The sequence below is a fragment of the Beauveria bassiana genome (genome assembly GCF_000280675.1).
Source record: "Beauveria bassiana ARSEF 2860 unplaced genomic scaffold BBA_S00001, whole genome shotgun sequence".
NCBI lineage: Eukaryota > Fungi > Ascomycota > Sordariomycetes > Hypocreales > Cordycipitaceae > Beauveria > Beauveria bassiana.
In genome coordinates, this window is record NW_007930836.1 from 191,370 (window position 1) to 208,633 (window position 17,264).

General features: G+C 48.7%; 5 protein-coding genes across 5 annotated transcripts in view; 3 read left to right on the forward strand and 2 right to left on the reverse strand.

Annotated features, from left to right (window-relative positions):
- The window catches only part of BBA_00067 (2-nitropropane dioxygenase), a gene marked incomplete at both ends in the record, with an annotated part of 1,102 nt that extends 465 nt beyond the window's left edge, over nucleotides 1-637 (reverse strand). Inside the window, one exon of the mRNA XM_008595164.1 lies at nucleotides 56-637. Coding sequence (XP_008593386.1) covers nucleotides 56-637 — 582 coding nt within the window. The remainder of the gene's footprint in view (nucleotides 1-55) is intronic.
- Nucleotides 638-3,504: 2,867 nt separating this feature from the next.
- On the reverse strand, nucleotides 3,505-5,292 carry BBA_00068 (vitamin H transporter; the record flags this gene model as incomplete). The annotated part of the gene is made up of 5 exons (XM_008595165.1): nucleotides 3,505-4,053; nucleotides 4,118-4,542; nucleotides 4,598-4,671; nucleotides 4,725-4,952; nucleotides 5,021-5,292. 5 exons carry the CDS (start codon nucleotides 5,290-5,292, stop codon nucleotides 3,505-3,507), a joined length of 1,548 nt encoding a protein of 515 aa, XP_008593387.1.
- A 2,918-nt stretch (nucleotides 5,293-8,210) lies between these two features.
- On the forward strand, nucleotides 8,211-9,149 carry BBA_00069 (metalloprotease MEP1; the record flags this gene model as incomplete). Its single annotated transcript, XM_008595166.1, has 3 exons — nucleotides 8,211-8,432; nucleotides 8,482-9,023; nucleotides 9,077-9,149. 3 exons carry the CDS (start codon nucleotides 8,211-8,213, stop codon nucleotides 9,147-9,149), a joined length of 837 nt encoding a protein of 278 aa, XP_008593388.1.
- A 1,131-nt stretch (nucleotides 9,150-10,280) lies between these two features.
- BBA_00070 (uncharacterized protein) lies at nucleotides 10,281-10,744 on the forward strand (the record flags this gene model as incomplete). The annotated part of the gene is made up of 4 exons (XM_008595167.1): nucleotides 10,281-10,335; nucleotides 10,517-10,564; nucleotides 10,623-10,650; nucleotides 10,717-10,744. 4 exons carry the CDS (start codon nucleotides 10,281-10,283, stop codon nucleotides 10,742-10,744), a joined length of 159 nt encoding a protein of 52 aa, XP_008593389.1.
- Nucleotides 10,745-13,457: 2,713 nt separating this feature from the next.
- BBA_00071 (nitrate assimilation regulatory protein nirA) lies at nucleotides 13,458-15,900 on the forward strand (the record flags this gene model as incomplete). Its single annotated transcript, XM_008595168.1, has 5 exons — nucleotides 13,458-13,607; nucleotides 13,691-14,401; nucleotides 14,497-14,798; nucleotides 14,870-15,220; nucleotides 15,273-15,900. The coding sequence occupies 5 exons, from the start codon at nucleotides 13,458-13,460 to the stop codon at nucleotides 15,898-15,900; spliced, it is 2,142 nt and encodes a 713-aa protein (XP_008593390.1).
- Nucleotides 15,901-17,264: the final 1,364 nt, after the last annotated feature.

Here is a 17,264-nt window from a genome sequence, read left to right on the forward strand (position 1 = left end):
GCGCCGGCGAGTCGCCGCCCAGCATCGGCGGCCGGTAGCGTCGCGCGACGCCCACGACGGCCGGCACCAGCACCGACGTCGGGATGTTGCCCGTGTGCCCGCGGCCCTCTTTGCCCTGCGCGCACACCAAGTCGACGCCGGCGTCGAGCGCCTTGACGGCGTGCTTGGGATGCCCGACCAGGTTCATGACGAGCACCCCCGCCTCGTGCAGGCGGTCGACAACGTACGCGGGCGGCACGCCGGCGGTGCTCACAAAGAGTCGGGCGCCGCTGCGGACGGTTATGTCAATCAGCTCGTCGAGCCGGCCGCGGGTGGCGTCCTTGTTGGTCTTGCGCGCGCCGGCGCCGCATTTGGGTATCGCGACGGCGACGCCAAAGGGCAGGTCGGGCCGTGTGAACCGCTGCTTCATGTCTTGAATGGCGAGGCGGAGCTGCTCCGGCGTGCACTCGTAGCCTCCCACGACGCTGAATCCGCCCGCGTTGGCGACGGCCGCTGCAAGGCGTCCCCCAGAGACTTGCGCCATTCCGGCGAGCATGATTGGGTGCTGGCAGTTCAAGACGGTGGTGAGTGGTGTGGTGATGGGTCCCAGCATCATCGGTGTAACCAGCCGGTCTTGAATTTGTTGCTGTTCCAGCATGTTTTCTCGATACAAGTTCGTCTTCTTGCAAATATGCTTCTGGCAGGTAGAATCGAGTATAATTTTCGTCAATAGCAGAGAAAGCGAGTCCTTATCATGGGGTAAGAAAGTTGTAGCACCCTTTGATAAACATGGTTTTGCTCTTGTCAGCACAAAACGCCAAATCCCGGGGCCGAGGATGGTATTGGCGGGCAGAGCGGGTTACATCTGCCAGGTGCACGCGACACTAATTTTTTTAGCGAGGGCACTACTGGGTAAATAGTATGTAAGACCTATTATGGACAAGTGGTTATCGGATCACAAAAAAAAAATAATAATAATAAAGAGACCATGCAACACCATGGCCGGTCGAATCGTCCCATTCGGCATTGTCACTGTTCCTCAGCTCCGGTCCAAAACGGATAACGGCAGATGGAAAAGCCGTCACGTCGGACACAGCATGCAACCTTGTAGTTACAGCAGGCTAGCTTTAGGCGATCGACATGAATTTCTTCGTTTTCTGCAACAGTTTGCCCAATGTCCACCCCGTACCTGCAGAGAACAGGTATGACCACAGCTGGAATCCCGGCCAACATCGGATATGCGCACCGTCGCATCCTGTGCTTTGAGCCCCAACTGACATATATACATACCCTTGTTCTTGTTAAGTCGACCGGCCCACTGTGGACAAGCTACATTTTAGACTATTTTTTGTCTTTCGTGTGCATCGGCAAACTTAATCATGATTGATGCACAAAGGAATCAAGAAATAAAGCAACGCAGAGTTGCTAGTAGGCCGCCGGCCTTTGCACGTAGATTACCCAAAACGCCAAAGCCAAGCCAAGCCACTTCAAATGCCCTATTTCGTGGCTCGAGCTTTCGAGCCTCGATCGGAGCTCCGATGTGTGGAGCGGGGTGACGAGGGGGTGACGAGGCAAAACCTGTCGCGACGGTATTCGCGCAGCGGCTATTCAGGTTAGGTTACTGATGGATCTGATTAGATTACAGCTATGGATGGCTGGCTGAAACCAAGGCTGGAGTCGTGGGTCTTTGGACCCATCGTCTATGGATCGTGGGAATTTGGTAGAAAAGTGCAGGGACGAGGTATTTTTTTTTCTTTTTTAATTCTCAGTTGATATAATATCAATCATATACAGCATGTGAAAGCCCAAGGTCCTCGGCTCTCTTATATATTATCCCTCGCCCGGCGTGGTATACTGAAGTTACCAACACCTGTGTGGGTTGTCTGGCAATTTTTCCATCATTTTGGAAATCTTTGCGAATTTTCGAGCCAAGGGTGTCACCTACCCGGCCATTTGATCTTTACCCCGTCGGCAATTGCCTGCGCAGAGGTTTCTCCGCCGCGGTGGCGTGGTGGCGGCCGCGATTCGACACTGGAGGCTCCGATGGGCACCCGCAAGCGCATTATTGAGAAGATACTATGGATCGATTCATATTGAACCTTGTGGAGAGTGGCTATACGAAGCCAGGCGGCACCATACGAGCCCGAAGGGCAGCCATGAGAAACTAACTGGTTGGGAGAAAAAGCTTTCCAGATCGAAGCCAGGGTGCCAGCCAACGCAGGAAATTTCGACGGCAAGGACTGACTGTTTTAGTGCAAGAATCTCATTACGTGCTTGCGCGCAAAACTTTGCAAACTTGCGCTGATTCGCAGTACTTGGGGAGAGGGGCCGACCGATGCGAGAACGCAGAATTCGAGTAGTATTGCCCTGAAGAACGGCAACGACTGGACGCGACGCCCGACACAACGAAATAAATGACGCATCAAAGCCTGCCCAGAAGCTCTAGACACCAAAAGCTTGCGGTAAGAACAAAATAAAAAAACAAAGGCTGCCAATGCTTTCTTTCTGTGTAAAGAAACCCGATGTATTAGCACATTTAGAAGGAGCTGAGGATGAGCGCTGGCCGTCACGCAGGCTCAGCAAGCAAATTACTGGCACCGTAGGGAACCTTATTCGCTGCGTCTGCACACCAATTTTTCTTTTTGATTCTGCGTAGCTATCGGTTACTTGGTAGCATCGTTTGGCGCGAACGCTCCAACCCAAGCAATTCGTGCCATGGGCCTTGCGTGCCGACACTTGCTCTGTCCCAAGAGATAAAATGCCTGCCGAGGTACTAGATTGATCAGGATAGCGAAGAGCAAAAAAATGGAAAACTGATATATGTGTATGCGTTTTATTACTTTCTCTGCAAAAAAGGTTAAATTTGACGGTCGTAGATAATAATATGGATACCGAGGACAATGAAGAAGATGATCGAAGCCAAGCGGAGCAAGTCGCACACAGTCAATGGCAACATGTCTACTAATGTCAGTGCCAGTAAAATCACTCATGTGCTTCTGTCATGGCCATTTGCCATTGTCTTGGCTTTCTGCATCCCAAAATGCTACTCTTCCAAGTTCCTCGTCACGATCTGGGCGTCATTCGCGCCGCGCCTCGATCGTCAAATTGCCAAGCGAGTGCTGCATCAACCCTAGAAGCTCGATCAAAAGCCAACTGTGACGCATTCTGTGCAGATCTAATGCGCTGCGGCAAACTCTGGTATCGCTTACTCTACGCTGCGGTGAGGCGCATGGCGTAGGGCAGCTGTGTTTGTAGATGTTGGCTAGGTAAACGCCCGTCACTGGATCTGTCTACTTATTTCAAGGTAAGTTTAATTATCCTATATAGACCTAGTAACTTTATTATCAATTGACAGAGTTGTGAAGGCCTTTTGGCATTCCAGATGGACAAAAAGCGCTTCAGCCCAAACTGGGTTCAGTTTCTGTGACCTTTTCAACAGCACACAGCACAGTAGGCGACAAGAGCACTAATAATACAGGCCGAAACCTCTACACGACAGCCCATGAAACATGACAGTGTCCATCATTATACCTTGTATCGCCATCCTCTCTCAACCCCCGAATGCGCAGTCCACCCCTGGGCCTCGTCCAGCCTCTTGTTGAGGCTCTGCGCCCTCCACCGAACCCCCAGCGCCGACACCACCACCAGCGCGCACCCCATAATCAGCAGCCCGCCGCCCATCCGGTAGTACGGCTCCTGGCTCGTCGGGTAAAAGTACGGGCTGAACCAGTGGCTCACCTGGCTGACGCAGTTGGCCACGGCAATCAGCGCCGCCTTCTTGGCCCGCGGCGCCGGCACCACCGTCGTCTCCCACGACAGCTGCAGGTTCAGCCCGCTGTACGTGCCCGAGATGAGCAGCACCAAGCCAAAGTACCGCGCGCCGACGTTGAGCGTGCCGATGAGGGCCGCGCAGCCGACGGCGGAAAAGAGAATGGGCACGACGACGTGCAAGGTGGACTCTTGGAAGCGCCCGCAGGAGTAGGCAATCAGGCAGGCAGAGACATAGGCAATGGCATACGGTGGCGCTTGGACGAGGTAGGTGGTTGTCTTGTTAAAGTTGAATGTCTTCATGATCTGCAGTCGCACAAGTCAGTGAAATGCGCTCGTGTGTGTTCGCGTTGCTGTAAGTGAGGCTTACAGATGGCAAAAAGTCCTTGAAACTTTGCGCAGTGACCAGCGCGAAATGCATCAAGCAAAATAACCACGTAAATGGATCTCGCACCGCCTGCTTCAACCCATCCCATAAACCGCCGTCTTCCTCCTCGTGCCCGCCGTTGGACACTAGGATGCGGTACCGCGCCATCTCCCGCTCTTGCTCGGTCAGGAAGCGCGTGTTGGACGGCCACTCTGGCAGCAAGATAAAGGCTGCGCAGGCTACGACAATGGATGCCATGCCTTCAATCAGAAAGAACCACTGCCATGAGCGCAGACCGGCCGTGTTGTCCATGTGTTCGAGGATGCCGGCTGCTAAAAAGCCAGAGATGATGTTGGAGATTGTGTTGCCGGCGTGCCAGATGGCCATGCGGAGAGGACTTTCTTCTTTGGTGTACCATGAAGATGTTACTATCTTCTTGTTAGATGCAATCTGGCGTCGCTCTCAAGGATGAATTGGGCATACTTAGTGTGAGCGCAGGGAAGAATGGTGCTTCAGTCAGGCCGATGAAGAATCGGCAAACAGCAAACCCGGCGCCACTGCCAAGAGGTCAACTCCCATGACAAGCTCTCCATGGAACAGAAAAACTCACTTCGTCATGGCAGGCATACAAATCGTGCCACAACTCCACATAAACATGACTGCCGGCAAAAAGTATCGCGGGTTCGTCCTCGCCAGCAGCATGTTTCCCGGCAGCTGGCCAACCAGGTAACCGACGTAAAATGTCGAGATTCCCGTGTTCCACATTGTATCGCTCATGTTTAGGTCTTTCTGCAGACCTGCCAGTCTTGCGTTTGACACGTTGATGCGGTCAAGGTAGCTACCAGTCCGACATTAGCAACTCGTGCCGCGCCGCGCCGCGCTCGATAGTGTGGCGGCTCAACTTACTTCATCAGAAACATGACTGATACACACGGCATCATTCGCCAGTCAATTATTTTCCGCACGCGCAAGTTCAACTTGTCCATTTCGTCGCTGCTAAGATGGCGCAGCGTCTCGAAGCGAGCTTGGAACTCAGTGGGTGGAATAAAGGCTCCCTCGCCGCCAACGTCTTCGATGCACTCTGCGCGGACCTTTTCTTTGGTGTCTGCGTCAACGTCGACGGCTGATGACGTGGAGTTGCGCAGGGCATCGTGACGCTCACGCTCTTCCCTTCTCATTTTGACGTATAAATGCGGGAAGAAATTAATTATTCGAGTCGTGTAATCTCTCGTTGCCTGGTTTGCACCCTGACAAGAGTCAATGGCAAAAAAGAACTTGATCAAAATTCGGATGGCCCGCGGAGCTATATACACAACCGTTTGCTGCAGCAGCATCCATGACAGGTCGGCATCATCTTGCCGTGTACGTTGGCCGAGCCCATCCTTTCATCCTTCGATGGAAGCTGTGCTGCGGGGTGTATGGGCACCACCATCAATGTGGCGTCCAAGCTACATTGTCAAATATTGCTTCTGTGGTGATTTGGCCGCTACAGGTTGGGTTAACCCGTTGGCCTTGGCTCCCGCGGGAGTGCAACTGTAGGTTGGGAAAAGCTGGGGTATCCGGGGAAGTGGAGGGGGAAAGGACTTCTTTGCCAAGCGCGGGGGGGCCTTTGGCTTGCAATATGTGACTGGTCTTGATGGGCTATCTCTTTGACAGCGGTGACAGCGGAGGACGAGCAAGCCGGTAATTACAGGGATCATGAAAATCCAAGGTACTTTACATTGCTATGCGAATTAGCTGCAGAGCAAAATTACTATCGCGGAGGCAAGTTGACAGGTACCAGCAGTAGGGGCTATTTTTAACAAGGCTCACATTAGGTGTTGTGCCTGGATGGCTCATCAAGTGCGTACTTCCCGTGGGGGGTTGACTAGCCATAGAAGCCTGTTGGCAGTGCGAAGAAATTTCAGCTCCGTCCTCTTGTTATATAGGGCAGGGTTTCGTAAGCAAGATACGTTGGACAAGCTCCAATGAATTCGCGCTTATTGGATGCAATGTCAAAAGTCTAGCTAACCTACAAAATGTGTCAAAGAGTGTGCATGAGACCGTGTCAACAAACACCCCCTTTCCCGCAATGTGTCACGTGCGCCGCCGAGATGTTGCTGACATAATATCCTCAGAAACGCCATGCACTGGCAGGGTTTGTGATCATTATGAGTCCATCTCATCAGCAAATTGAGCAGGGCCGAATTCTTCAAACTCGTATACGCCTCAATACGCTCGCGAACAGTTAACAAAGTCGGCATTGCAGATATTCTGTCAACGCTTCGCAAAATAACCGCAGAAGCCACAACTTTAATACTTGCGGTAACGCCGTGTGCGGAGCCTGCTCTGGACGACCCAAATCTCAAGTCATCCCGAACGGAACGGACCTCGAGAGCCTTTGTCAAGGGTGTAGGAAAAATGCTTGACACGATGCGCACTGTGCGAACGGCAATCAATAGCAACAAGCTCATTAAGGGAGCCTATGATAAGTGAGTCCACAGCATGAGTCGTATCACCTTTGGAGCCTCTGAGGCTCCAGGGAAACGCTGTCGTCCCTTGGAACGGTCATGAAGAACTGAGTCAAGTCGTATCTCCCCGTACCTCGCTCTCATGATTGAGACCCTCCGTAGGAAGGAAAGACGCACACACATGACCTGTCACTTGAACACGGGGGCTAACCGGGTGACTCGTCTTTCGGCGATTGTATAAAACTCTATAATTTTCGTCATGATTCTTGGTCAGGTTGACACCTGATGGGGACGAATTCCTTTGGTCCCCTTTCTCTGCAAGAAGTGCTACGCAATCAAGCTGATGATACTATAATGGATCTTAATCATAACTAGCATCGGAAATCCCACATGGACACTTCCGCTGCCAGGCAACGGAGCCTAGCCCCAGTACCCTTTTGCCTGTACATATAAGTAGGCGTCAAATAAGACAATAACAAGAAGAATAACATATTGTTCAGGCTTAATAGCGCTTTCAGTGACCGATTCTCCAAGCCACCTCCTAGCACCAAGTATGCATGACATGTCTTTTTCCGTCTGTCGCAAAGAGTACCATAAAGGAATCGGCGGAAAGCATTTCTGGCCGTAACCTACCTCGTACGGATAAAAGCACGCACCTACGTGGTGTCCCAAATTTTTCTCCTATGCAGTGGGGACAGCCATTCCGCCAGACTCTACCTGTCGGCCTCTCGGTGAGTTTCGGCGTCTACCAGGGGTTTCTGGCATCTTGGCGACCCATCTAAACAGGGCAAATTCCACTCTTTAGCTGTGAGACTGATGAAGTGGATTAAAATATAGCCCGTCGGGCCGTCGGGGAACATATGTACACGACAGCCAGCCTTGTCAGCTGCATACGTATGCCCGTACGTAGACTGCAAATTCCATCTCCAGTATCGAAGGGAAGAGTAAGAATGACTCACTCAGGAAGCGGTCATTAGTCCCATAGAATGACATCACTTTGATAGCAGGGCAATGTTTCCCGTGGGCAAGCCGATTGTCATGTAACCTTTACCTTTACCGCTGTCACGAAGATGCATCTCTGGCGGCTTCCAATGGTCCCAAATAAGCAACAAAAAGATGATTGCTAACTTGTAAGTTTCTTTAAGCAAGTGAGTTTTATCTGATACCTACAATACATTGGCGTCCCAAGCAGTCAGGGCGGGGCCAGAGGACTTGTGCACCTTGTCTGTCTCCATTGCGAAAATAACCAAAATGCAGTAAATAGATTAGCAATGCGAAATCCTACCAAGACTTACTCGAGCAAGTCACGAAGTTATCCTCTCCGCCTGCCTCAGAGTCATGTCTAATAGTTAGAGTTCTATTACCGTCTAATAATTATAAAATTCAGGGACCTTGACGTGGGCTCAGAGGATGATCCGCAAGATAGACGCCTCAAACATGATCCTGAGTCGCACAATGTGGAGTGGTGTAGACCTCAAGGCACAAGCCTCTATAGAAGTTCCTCATACACACGGACAAATTTATATACAATGGAGGCTTCAACTCCGAATATATAATGAAAGTTCATACCCGAGTATAAATTGTTTTCTCAATGTCTTCATCCTAACTCCCCCGCCATCTGTGTTGAATTGTCTCCATTTGTCAAGATGCGCTCCATCCTTTTGCTACCTCTAGCACTAAGTCTCGCCGCAGCGGCTCAAGGCGATCGAGATGAGGACGGAACGCTACGTTGCATTACAGAGAGCTCGGGTCTTGCTATCAATGAGAGCGTCATAATGGCAAGAGCGCCGAACTATCCACGCCAACCAATCAATATTGACCTCTACATGCACTTTGTAGGACCAGACGATAAGTCTCCTGAGGACCAGGTATGTTATGTTCAATGCTATTTTAAGAGAGATGCTCATGGTATTATAGCTTCGCAAAATTGCGGAGAAACAGCTTGATGTGCTGAATACCGCTTTTCGCGACTCTGATATTTCATTCACGATGCAAGATGTCCTATTCTGGAATGACGCCTTCTATGCCAGCATACAAGATGGCGGGGAACTTGCCTCGATGATCCAAAAATACCGCAGGGGGGATACCAAAACCCTCAACTTGTTCGTTCCAAAATTTCCCAGCAAAAGTCTAGGAATCGGCGGGTGCATATCGATTGACGACCTCTTCATGCTGCAAACGACCCCTTTATCTTCTGATGGCTGCTTCGTGGACTCGACTACTCTTCCTGGTAGCATCAGCAAGCGCTACAATCAGGGCAAAACAGCTGTTCACGAGGTTGGTCACTGGCTGGGGCTACTACACACTTTTGACGGTGGCTGCGACGGCGACGGTGACCACATACGCGACACACCCGCTCAAGCCTACGCGACTTATAGGTGTGATAATGAGTTCCAAGACACCTGCCCAGCAAAAGACGGCTACGATCCAATCCACAATTACATGGGGTATTCTTACGAGTAAGTCCAAACAACACTTGGTAAGCTCAAAGCGAAGATTTAACCTGCGACAGCTCTTGTATGACAGAATTTACCGAAGGACAAACATTCATCATGCACTATACCTGGAACAGGTTTCGCAAGTAGAATTGATGGCGGGAGGCTAGCGCTGGCGCCTGAGAATTTGGTAGTCAACCTATTCCTTCGTAATACCCTTAGTTACTGACCTTTTCGTTAGTCAGACCTGGCGCTTTTTAGGTCGCTTAGTAGTTGGGCTAGAATCTTCGTTGCTGCCTAAATCTGCCTTGTATATATATACTGCATACTTGTTGGCTGTCTATGCTCTCTTTGATATCTTCGTGTTCTTGGGACGTTTTGCCTTTATACTTAACAAGTACCGCCCGGTAGCGGGGCTGCGATTCCATCTGATCTCCTGGAGGTAACCTCGAATTTGCACCCCGCTTCATCGAGCTATGCATCTTCAAAGTATGTGCAGTGATCCTTGTTCACTATGGCTGGCTGATGGCCATGCATGTCTGCAGGTCCCCCAAAAGGCGGTGATATCTCATGTCGGCTTTCATCCGAGACACCTAATGGCCTCCGATCGCCGGCTTTGCTGTCGCATTTACTTCGTCCCACTTCCTGCTGCAGCTACCCACGATTGAAAATGACGAACTATAAAACTACATTCGATTGTGTCAGCATTTGTTGCCCCAGCCAGGGGCCAATGACTGATAGTTGGGCATCCCCATGCGCCTATTTAGTCACATTTAGGCACGTAGCTTCACATAACATAGCAACATGTTGCACTAAAATGTAATGTACCGAAGAGTATGCGTCAATAGCTTTCCGGTCCACAAGCAGCATGAAGAAAGAACTAATGGTATTTCCAGCAGCGCACAAAAAGGCTTGTTGTGTAAGACATCTTGTCCAAAGAGCAAGACATTGTTTGAGCAGCTCAAGGCGGTAGCTTCTTGCGCGACTCACGAAACCACGTTACGTATACTTGGGCGCACAATTAGCTTGGTCACTGCCTGATGATCATGGGTAAGACAAGATTCACCGTAGGCCAGCCACTTTTGTATAAGTTGATGTTGATCAGCAATTAACTACATGATCTGGCCCAAGTTCTCAACGGCCTTCAGCATATAATAAGAACCTGGTAGAACTTTGCAACCCGATACCCAAGTCAAATTCGTATCTTATTGAATCTCAGTATCAATCCCAGTCCTTCTTGCGCACGCCGACGAAAATTAGTAGCAACTGTCTATTCTCACCATGAAGTTCACGAGCATTCTTATCGCTGCCCTCAGCGGAGTAGCTATTGCGGTAAGTAAGCAGGAGAGATGGAGTATAATATTTCCATTCCTATACGGTAAAATACTGTTTAAAAAAACGGCGATTACTGCTTGAGCTGAATACATTGCTAACAAAGCTCAAAGGATTATGCATCTGTGGGTTGCAAAATCCCGAGAAATGTCCATTCAATGGCATAAATTAACCTGTGATTACAGTTCCGACGTTGCTACATCAGTTGCAACGGGCTTCCCATTCGCTGCTTGGTACGTCATATTTGAGCATTTTGGGGGTCTGACTAGCAGTAGTGGGCTAACACAATAGGGCACGTTAGGACGAATGTGTTCGCAGGGTAAGTGCCTTGGGCCGTTTGCCGAAGCTTTGTGCTATTATCTAATGCTAACGCTTCGATAACTAGAACCCTTGATTCGCGTCAATACGAGTAACTGGTTTGGGTGATCAATGTCGTTGTATGGAGTTCTCCGAAGGAGTTTAAGCTCGGCCGACATTTATGGTTTAATTAAAAAAATGCTTGATATTTATGCTCCGACGGCTTGATTTACGTTTTGCGTCATGCATCTGGCGCAACCATCCTGACAGCCGCCCTATAAAACTTCTGCTTGTCGTAGTTCGCTCAAGTATCTCACTGAATTTCGGCATCCTTCAGTGGCACAGGCCCTTGCGCGCCGTCGGTCGAATCGTCGTGGATTTCCACAATGCTCACTATCTAGCAAAAATCAGATACACATTGAGACCAACTGTGTGCAGTACCAATCACAGTATAATGCCAAACTCGAGCTGCTGAGTGAAACCGGTCGCGTAGATCTCGGCCTCATCTCAAAAGTATGCTGGCGATGTCAGCGGTCACAAAGCCGGTGTCTCGCAATCCTAGTGGTACCGATATTCCGAGCAGCACCTACAGTCTAGGACATGGCTTGGTACATGCACACAGTAAGACAAGTTGCATATATACTGGTGAAAATCATAAAAGCTAACATCACTGTATCCCATAAGCGAATTCGGAAGGAGTCACTCTGATCTTGTCTGGCAATTGTGTTTTGGAACGCTCTAGGAGGCTCAAGATAGGAATGCTTTTGTCATTGTGTGTGCGTGGAGTTCTCCTCGGCGGTTGAAGCTGGGCAGACCGTGACCAGTCAGCGAGGCGGTGTACCCGTAATATGTACTAGATTCAATAACTGCCCTCGTTGCTGCCTTTCCAAAACGCCCAAACAGGCACGGTGTCGCCAGAGACTCGTTGGGCTGGTGGCGCTAGGCTGCGATGATCCGCAAGTGTACTCGGGCATTCACCCGAAATTTCGGGGTATCGCACTTCTCTGGGTGGCTGCAAATGTAGAAAGGAAACTTGTCGCAGAAAAGCGCCAGAACATTATTACCAAGTATACCCCACGCCACCAGCTTGTCATTTCCCAACACATTTTGTTTCATCCATGCAGATCAGTCTGAGAGCTCAGCCAGCCACTCGTACTGCTCAGCCATTCGAAGCGAAGCCACTTTCCATGTCTCGGCAAGATAATGTACATTTCTCTTTGATACCGTTTTATGGGAAGTTTACGGATCGTCATGACAGTCGTCCGTTGACTTAAGCTCTTTCGCAAAACGCAGCTGAGTCTGAGACAGCTACTTGATCATCGTATTTGATATCTGAATTATGAATGGCTGTATTACCGAGACAAAGAAGTATCATTGTTTTCTATCGTGCCGGGTTGTCTATAAACGAAGCAAGGTCCCCAACTAGAGGGTTTATAGTACAATCTGTATAATTCTGATCGTACAGACCACCTTTATCTTTTTGAAGCAACACTTCTTTTCGCGTCACAGCTCCCAAAATGAAGATCTATAGCATCATCGTCCTTCTTACTGCCGTCGCAGTTGCCCAAAAGTGTAGCGATGATCAGCCAGACAGAGCCTGTTGTCTTCCCACTTGTTGGAATCCAGAGGTTCCATGCCCTCCTTTCATGGTACTGTCATATTAATACAACACATTGAATCGAGCGAAGCCCAAGGCTGACAAGAGCTGCAGACCTATGTTTACGACACGTGCTGCATCGAAGGCAGAACAGATTGATTGACTGTGGCGTCGAACCTCTTTCGTTATCGACCGCCACACGAATGGACTGGGCTGGATAGTGCAGGAGGGTTCCAATAAGCACACCACCGAATTTTGTATGGCTGCAACCTAAGTCTAAGTCGTTTTGTAGCCAAACTGCATGGAAAATGTTGAAAATTACCCCCTAAAGCTCCTTGAACGCTGTACCCATCTCTTAGTCGAAAACCTTATAAGATACCATTGGCAGCCGCTAGGTTCCTACTGGGTGTGGTGTGTCTATTTTATATGCCTGTTAGGTAACTCTCTCCGTAGTAAAAATTAACCCTGGTCAGATGAAATACATCTTCGCCCTTGTAGGTACGTCACCCCCCTTCTCGGTACCAGACTAGCATACAAGACTTACCTATTACACTTAGTAGTCGCCGGAATGAGACTGAAATAGGACCATGATGTTTTCTGGACACTTTTCGACGGGCATCTATGTAGTATCGAATACAAGTTTTATGTTTAGTTGTAGTTTATCATTAACAGTAACTTAATATATATAATAGAACCTTACTTTAAAATTAGATTTATAACTAAAGTATATATTATAGTAATAAATAATAGAAATAGTGAGTAATTTTATAACTCTGATGACTAGATAGGTTATATTTACTTCTTTATAAGAGTAAGCTTTAGTCTATGTATAGGCCTACTTTTACTAGAACAACGTGATATTAGTCTAGAGTATTTGTATCTGATCGATATAAAATATTATATTAGTAGAGAGATACTATCCTTTTATGAACATGTATCTATATATAGCAGGAAACTATAATATCTGTAGTAGTATAATATACCGAGTTACGTGACGCACTTTGATACGCCATGTATTACTGAGATAACGTGTGCTGCTGTGCCGAACAAAGGCGTGGGGCCGCAGCGACGAGCTCCGGCTGCTACGATTGGCTGAAAGCGCGATTTGGCCAACTCTGTCCAATGGTCACCATGACGATATACCACCCTCCCCCTTACATAAAGAGATTATCTTGACTTTTCGAGACTTGCGCAAAATCTTTACCCAATATTTCTTGGTATCTTTTACAGCAATGAGTTCTGATCCGCCGCAGCCACCCTTCTTGCGGCCAATTCTACCACGTACCGAACCGTTGCCACGAAGACCCCCTATCAGAAACCTTCCGCCCCGACGTCCTCTGGTCCTGGTGGCATGCGAGGGTTGCAGAAAAGTCAGAACCAAGGTCTGTAATTGCCTTGGCGGCAAAAAAAAAAAAATAACTGGTGCATCTTTTGGTGAATTCTCCATCTCCTGACGGGCTCGCAGTGCAATGGTGCGCGACCAAGTTGTTCCGCTTGCGTCGGCAAGAATCGAAAATGCATCTACCGCGCAGAGGCCGGCGAGTCAAGCGACGCAGCCCTGAGGCGAAAGAACCGTGAAACAGAAGAGGAGCTACGCAAGCTCCGCGGCTCGCATGACGCCCTGCGACGGGTCGTAACTGCCTTGCAGACCTGCAAAGACGACGAGGTTGCAGCAATTCTCCGACGTCTTCGTGAGACGCAAGACGCCACAGCAGTCGCCACGCAGCTCGAAGGAGGTGATTTACTCCTCCAGCTTCATGTTGCCCCCGAGACAACATTTCGCTTCAGTTTCCCCTACTGCCGCGATATGCCTAGGGCGCTTCTCAGGCCCGACAACCCCTACCTCGGCTCAGTGCTCTACGAGTCGGCCTTCACATCGGCGTCGAATCAGAGCTCAGCGATGATATCAAGGATCGAGAGGCTACAACCGCAATACGTAAAACCCTATACTGCAGCGCTTATTGCCGATACTCGACTAGGAACGGTCAACGTCGCTCGCTGGACAAACGTATGCGCCGACAATGCGATTTTGAGGCATCTGCTGCACATTTACCTACTGTCGGAATATCAGCTATTTCCACCTTTTCATAAAGATTATTTCATCAACGACATGGTTCTGGGCAGCACCCGCTTTTGTACTTCTTTGCTGGTCAATGCCGTGCTGGCTCTTGCATGCGTAAGCACACTCTCCTAAACCTCTCAACATCAATTCGTTTAGAACTTGTTCACCTTTACCGAGTCCAGTCCGTCTAATGATATTTGAAACCCTAGAGCTGCGATCCGGAGCTTTCTGACCGTGCAGAGTATTGGAACCCCCGGGCGCTTTCTTACAAGTTCTTTGCTGAGGCAAGGGGGCTCTGGGACCTAGAGCGATTATCGCCAAATTCCGTTACCACAGTTCAGGCAGGGATAGTGATAAACACTATTTATAATATGTACTCAATGGATAGAATCGGACTTACTTATGGTGTGCAAGCGGCAGCCATTGCACAAGAAATGGGCATGTTTGACGCAGACCGTGGCACATTGGACAAGAGTCAGCGCATTGTTCAGGGTTTCACCGCCTGGGCTTTGTACTTTTTCCTCGGGCAAGTACACGGTATTATGAACCCGCAAGAACGACAACAACTAACACAGTTGCCAGTTTCCAGTGCTATCATTTTCTGATACCATGCCCAATCACAGATCAGCCAGCGACAACTTTTCCCGACCCTGACGAGGAGCCGCAGTGGTACGGCGAGTTCTTGTTTCAGTATCCTTCGAATCAAACGTTGGTCCGCTTGAATTACCCTCAATGGACTTGGTTCAAGTTTAGACTCCTACAAATCATACGTCCAGTAGCATCTGAGCTTTTTGAAAAGGAAGAAAAAAGTAGTATAGCGCAGCAGCACGTCTTATTTTCGGAAACGATTTCTCGTCTGAAGAATCTATACGCGGCACTACCGGCCTCGCTATTACCTTCGCAGATCGTGTTTCCTCTCCATATGGGACTGCAGTACGTGCTTCACTGATCTCTATTGAATTGCTAGATGCTGACTTAGTCTTAGCTTGTGGTATCATAACATTATGATTAACATTTTGCAACTCCTGGCTCCAGAGGTGGCTTCAGAGGTGGCTTCAGAGGTGGCTCTAGAAGCAGCTCCAGAGGCAGGGGCTCGCCTATCGTCGGAAATGCATGGCGATGTAGAAGCGCAGTTGGTATATTCCAGAATCTGTTTTGAGACGATTATGAGATTATACTACCTTCGAAATGGTTACGAGGGCAGCGACATGATTCTTGTGCACTTCCTTACCGTCCTTTCATTCATGGCGCTGGGAGGAAATACTGGGAACTCTAATCCCGGCGCGGGGGCAGCAACCTCGCAGGAGGAAACCAGAAGCACACTGATACTTACCGCGAAAGGCCTCTACGAACAAGGCAACAACTTTTTCGTAAGCGTCACCATCTTACACGTCCTCCGAATCCAGATGGCCGCCGAAGATGTTGACATTCTAGGCCAATATTGCGCAGCGGTCAGCGACGATCCTGGCCAAAAGAAGGCTCGAGCACTGTATTCCAGGGCGCAATATCCGTTAAACATTGTCAAGATGACAGATACTCCTGAGAATCAACGTTTAGAGAATATGATTAAAAAGTATGAAAAGCTTGGCGTGGAGCAGACGAGTCAAGCATAAGCAAAGACACTAGCAGCTAGTCTTTTCATAGTAGTTGACATGTCTCTATTATATTATGATAATATATTAAACCTGGAATTCGGTCAAGTAAAATATAGACTATGCCAGTAGGTGTGTGATGGTGTAGAGCTAGAAGCGGCCAACTTTCTCTCACCCACATAAACTAATAACGTGTGTGATTGTCTGAGGGCATGGAAATCACTTCAACCAATTTTACTATTCTTATGGCTAAGACATATTCAAGAGCCCGTCGCTGGCAAGCTATGCAGCAGCACCTTTATCTGTTTAATCCTTGCTCGCAGAAAACTAAGCAGTTGTTTAGAAGCTAGTACGCATAGCAGACGTAGCATTGATATAGAAAACCTGGCGTGCGTGGCAGGGACGCTACGACTGGGAACATACTGCTAGTTAAGGGTCAATTTATCAAAATAGACGCTATCTCAAGTGCTGACGTGTTTTTACCCATAAGTTGAAAGGTTGCATCATCTTGAAATCTGTTGTAGATCTTTAGTCATGTGTAATATCTATGATGTAAGGCATAATGGATGCTAATTTTCACGCGCTACTTATGCGTAACGTTGAATGCTGTCATCCAAGCCCTGTTTACCGCCGTTCAGGCAGCACAGGAAGAGTCTCCAACGAAGACGCAGCCTTGAGGCAGTGATGCTACAGCATTCTTCAATACGCTACAGAACAGGTGAGAACTTTCACCGCTTTCTGGCCAGCCTCGATGCCGCGCAGTAATGGAAACTTGACTCGGAGGCCACTCGTGCCTGTAGCACTGTGCCTCGAGAAACCTTCAGTCTCATGTTAGATGCTGTTCATTTGACCTTAGCAACAAGATGCAGTCGAAACTTTATCTAGACCCGAAAGATGCCCAGCGCCATGTAACAACTGATGAAATTTAAACTTGGCATTCAAATGTGTCTATGTCATGATCATTATACTCTACCAAAATCATGTATAGCACAACGGTTGTGATAGCAAGTGAAGTCATGTTCTTGTGCACGGATGACGTATAATCTTGAGCGAAGGGGTCGTGTTGATATGATAGACAGTCGGGTCGAATCGAAGTTTGCGTGTCTAGTAAAGTATTATTCTCTCACGTTGGCTTACTCATTTTTCCACTTATCTTAGCTGTAGAACGTGACACGTTAGTGCGCGCAATTCTTCTTTCTCAACCCGGCCATGAAATGAGGACAGTTGTGTGGCTATGAGGTTTTGACAAACTATCGGTGTTGTCTTGTTTGGCTCAAGACTGAAGTCAGAATGTGACCTGGTATACGCGTTCATGAACGTGACAAAAGCCAATTCGCAGTATTGTGGGAGTAATGTAAGTGCTGTTGTGGGTTTCATCTGGCTCT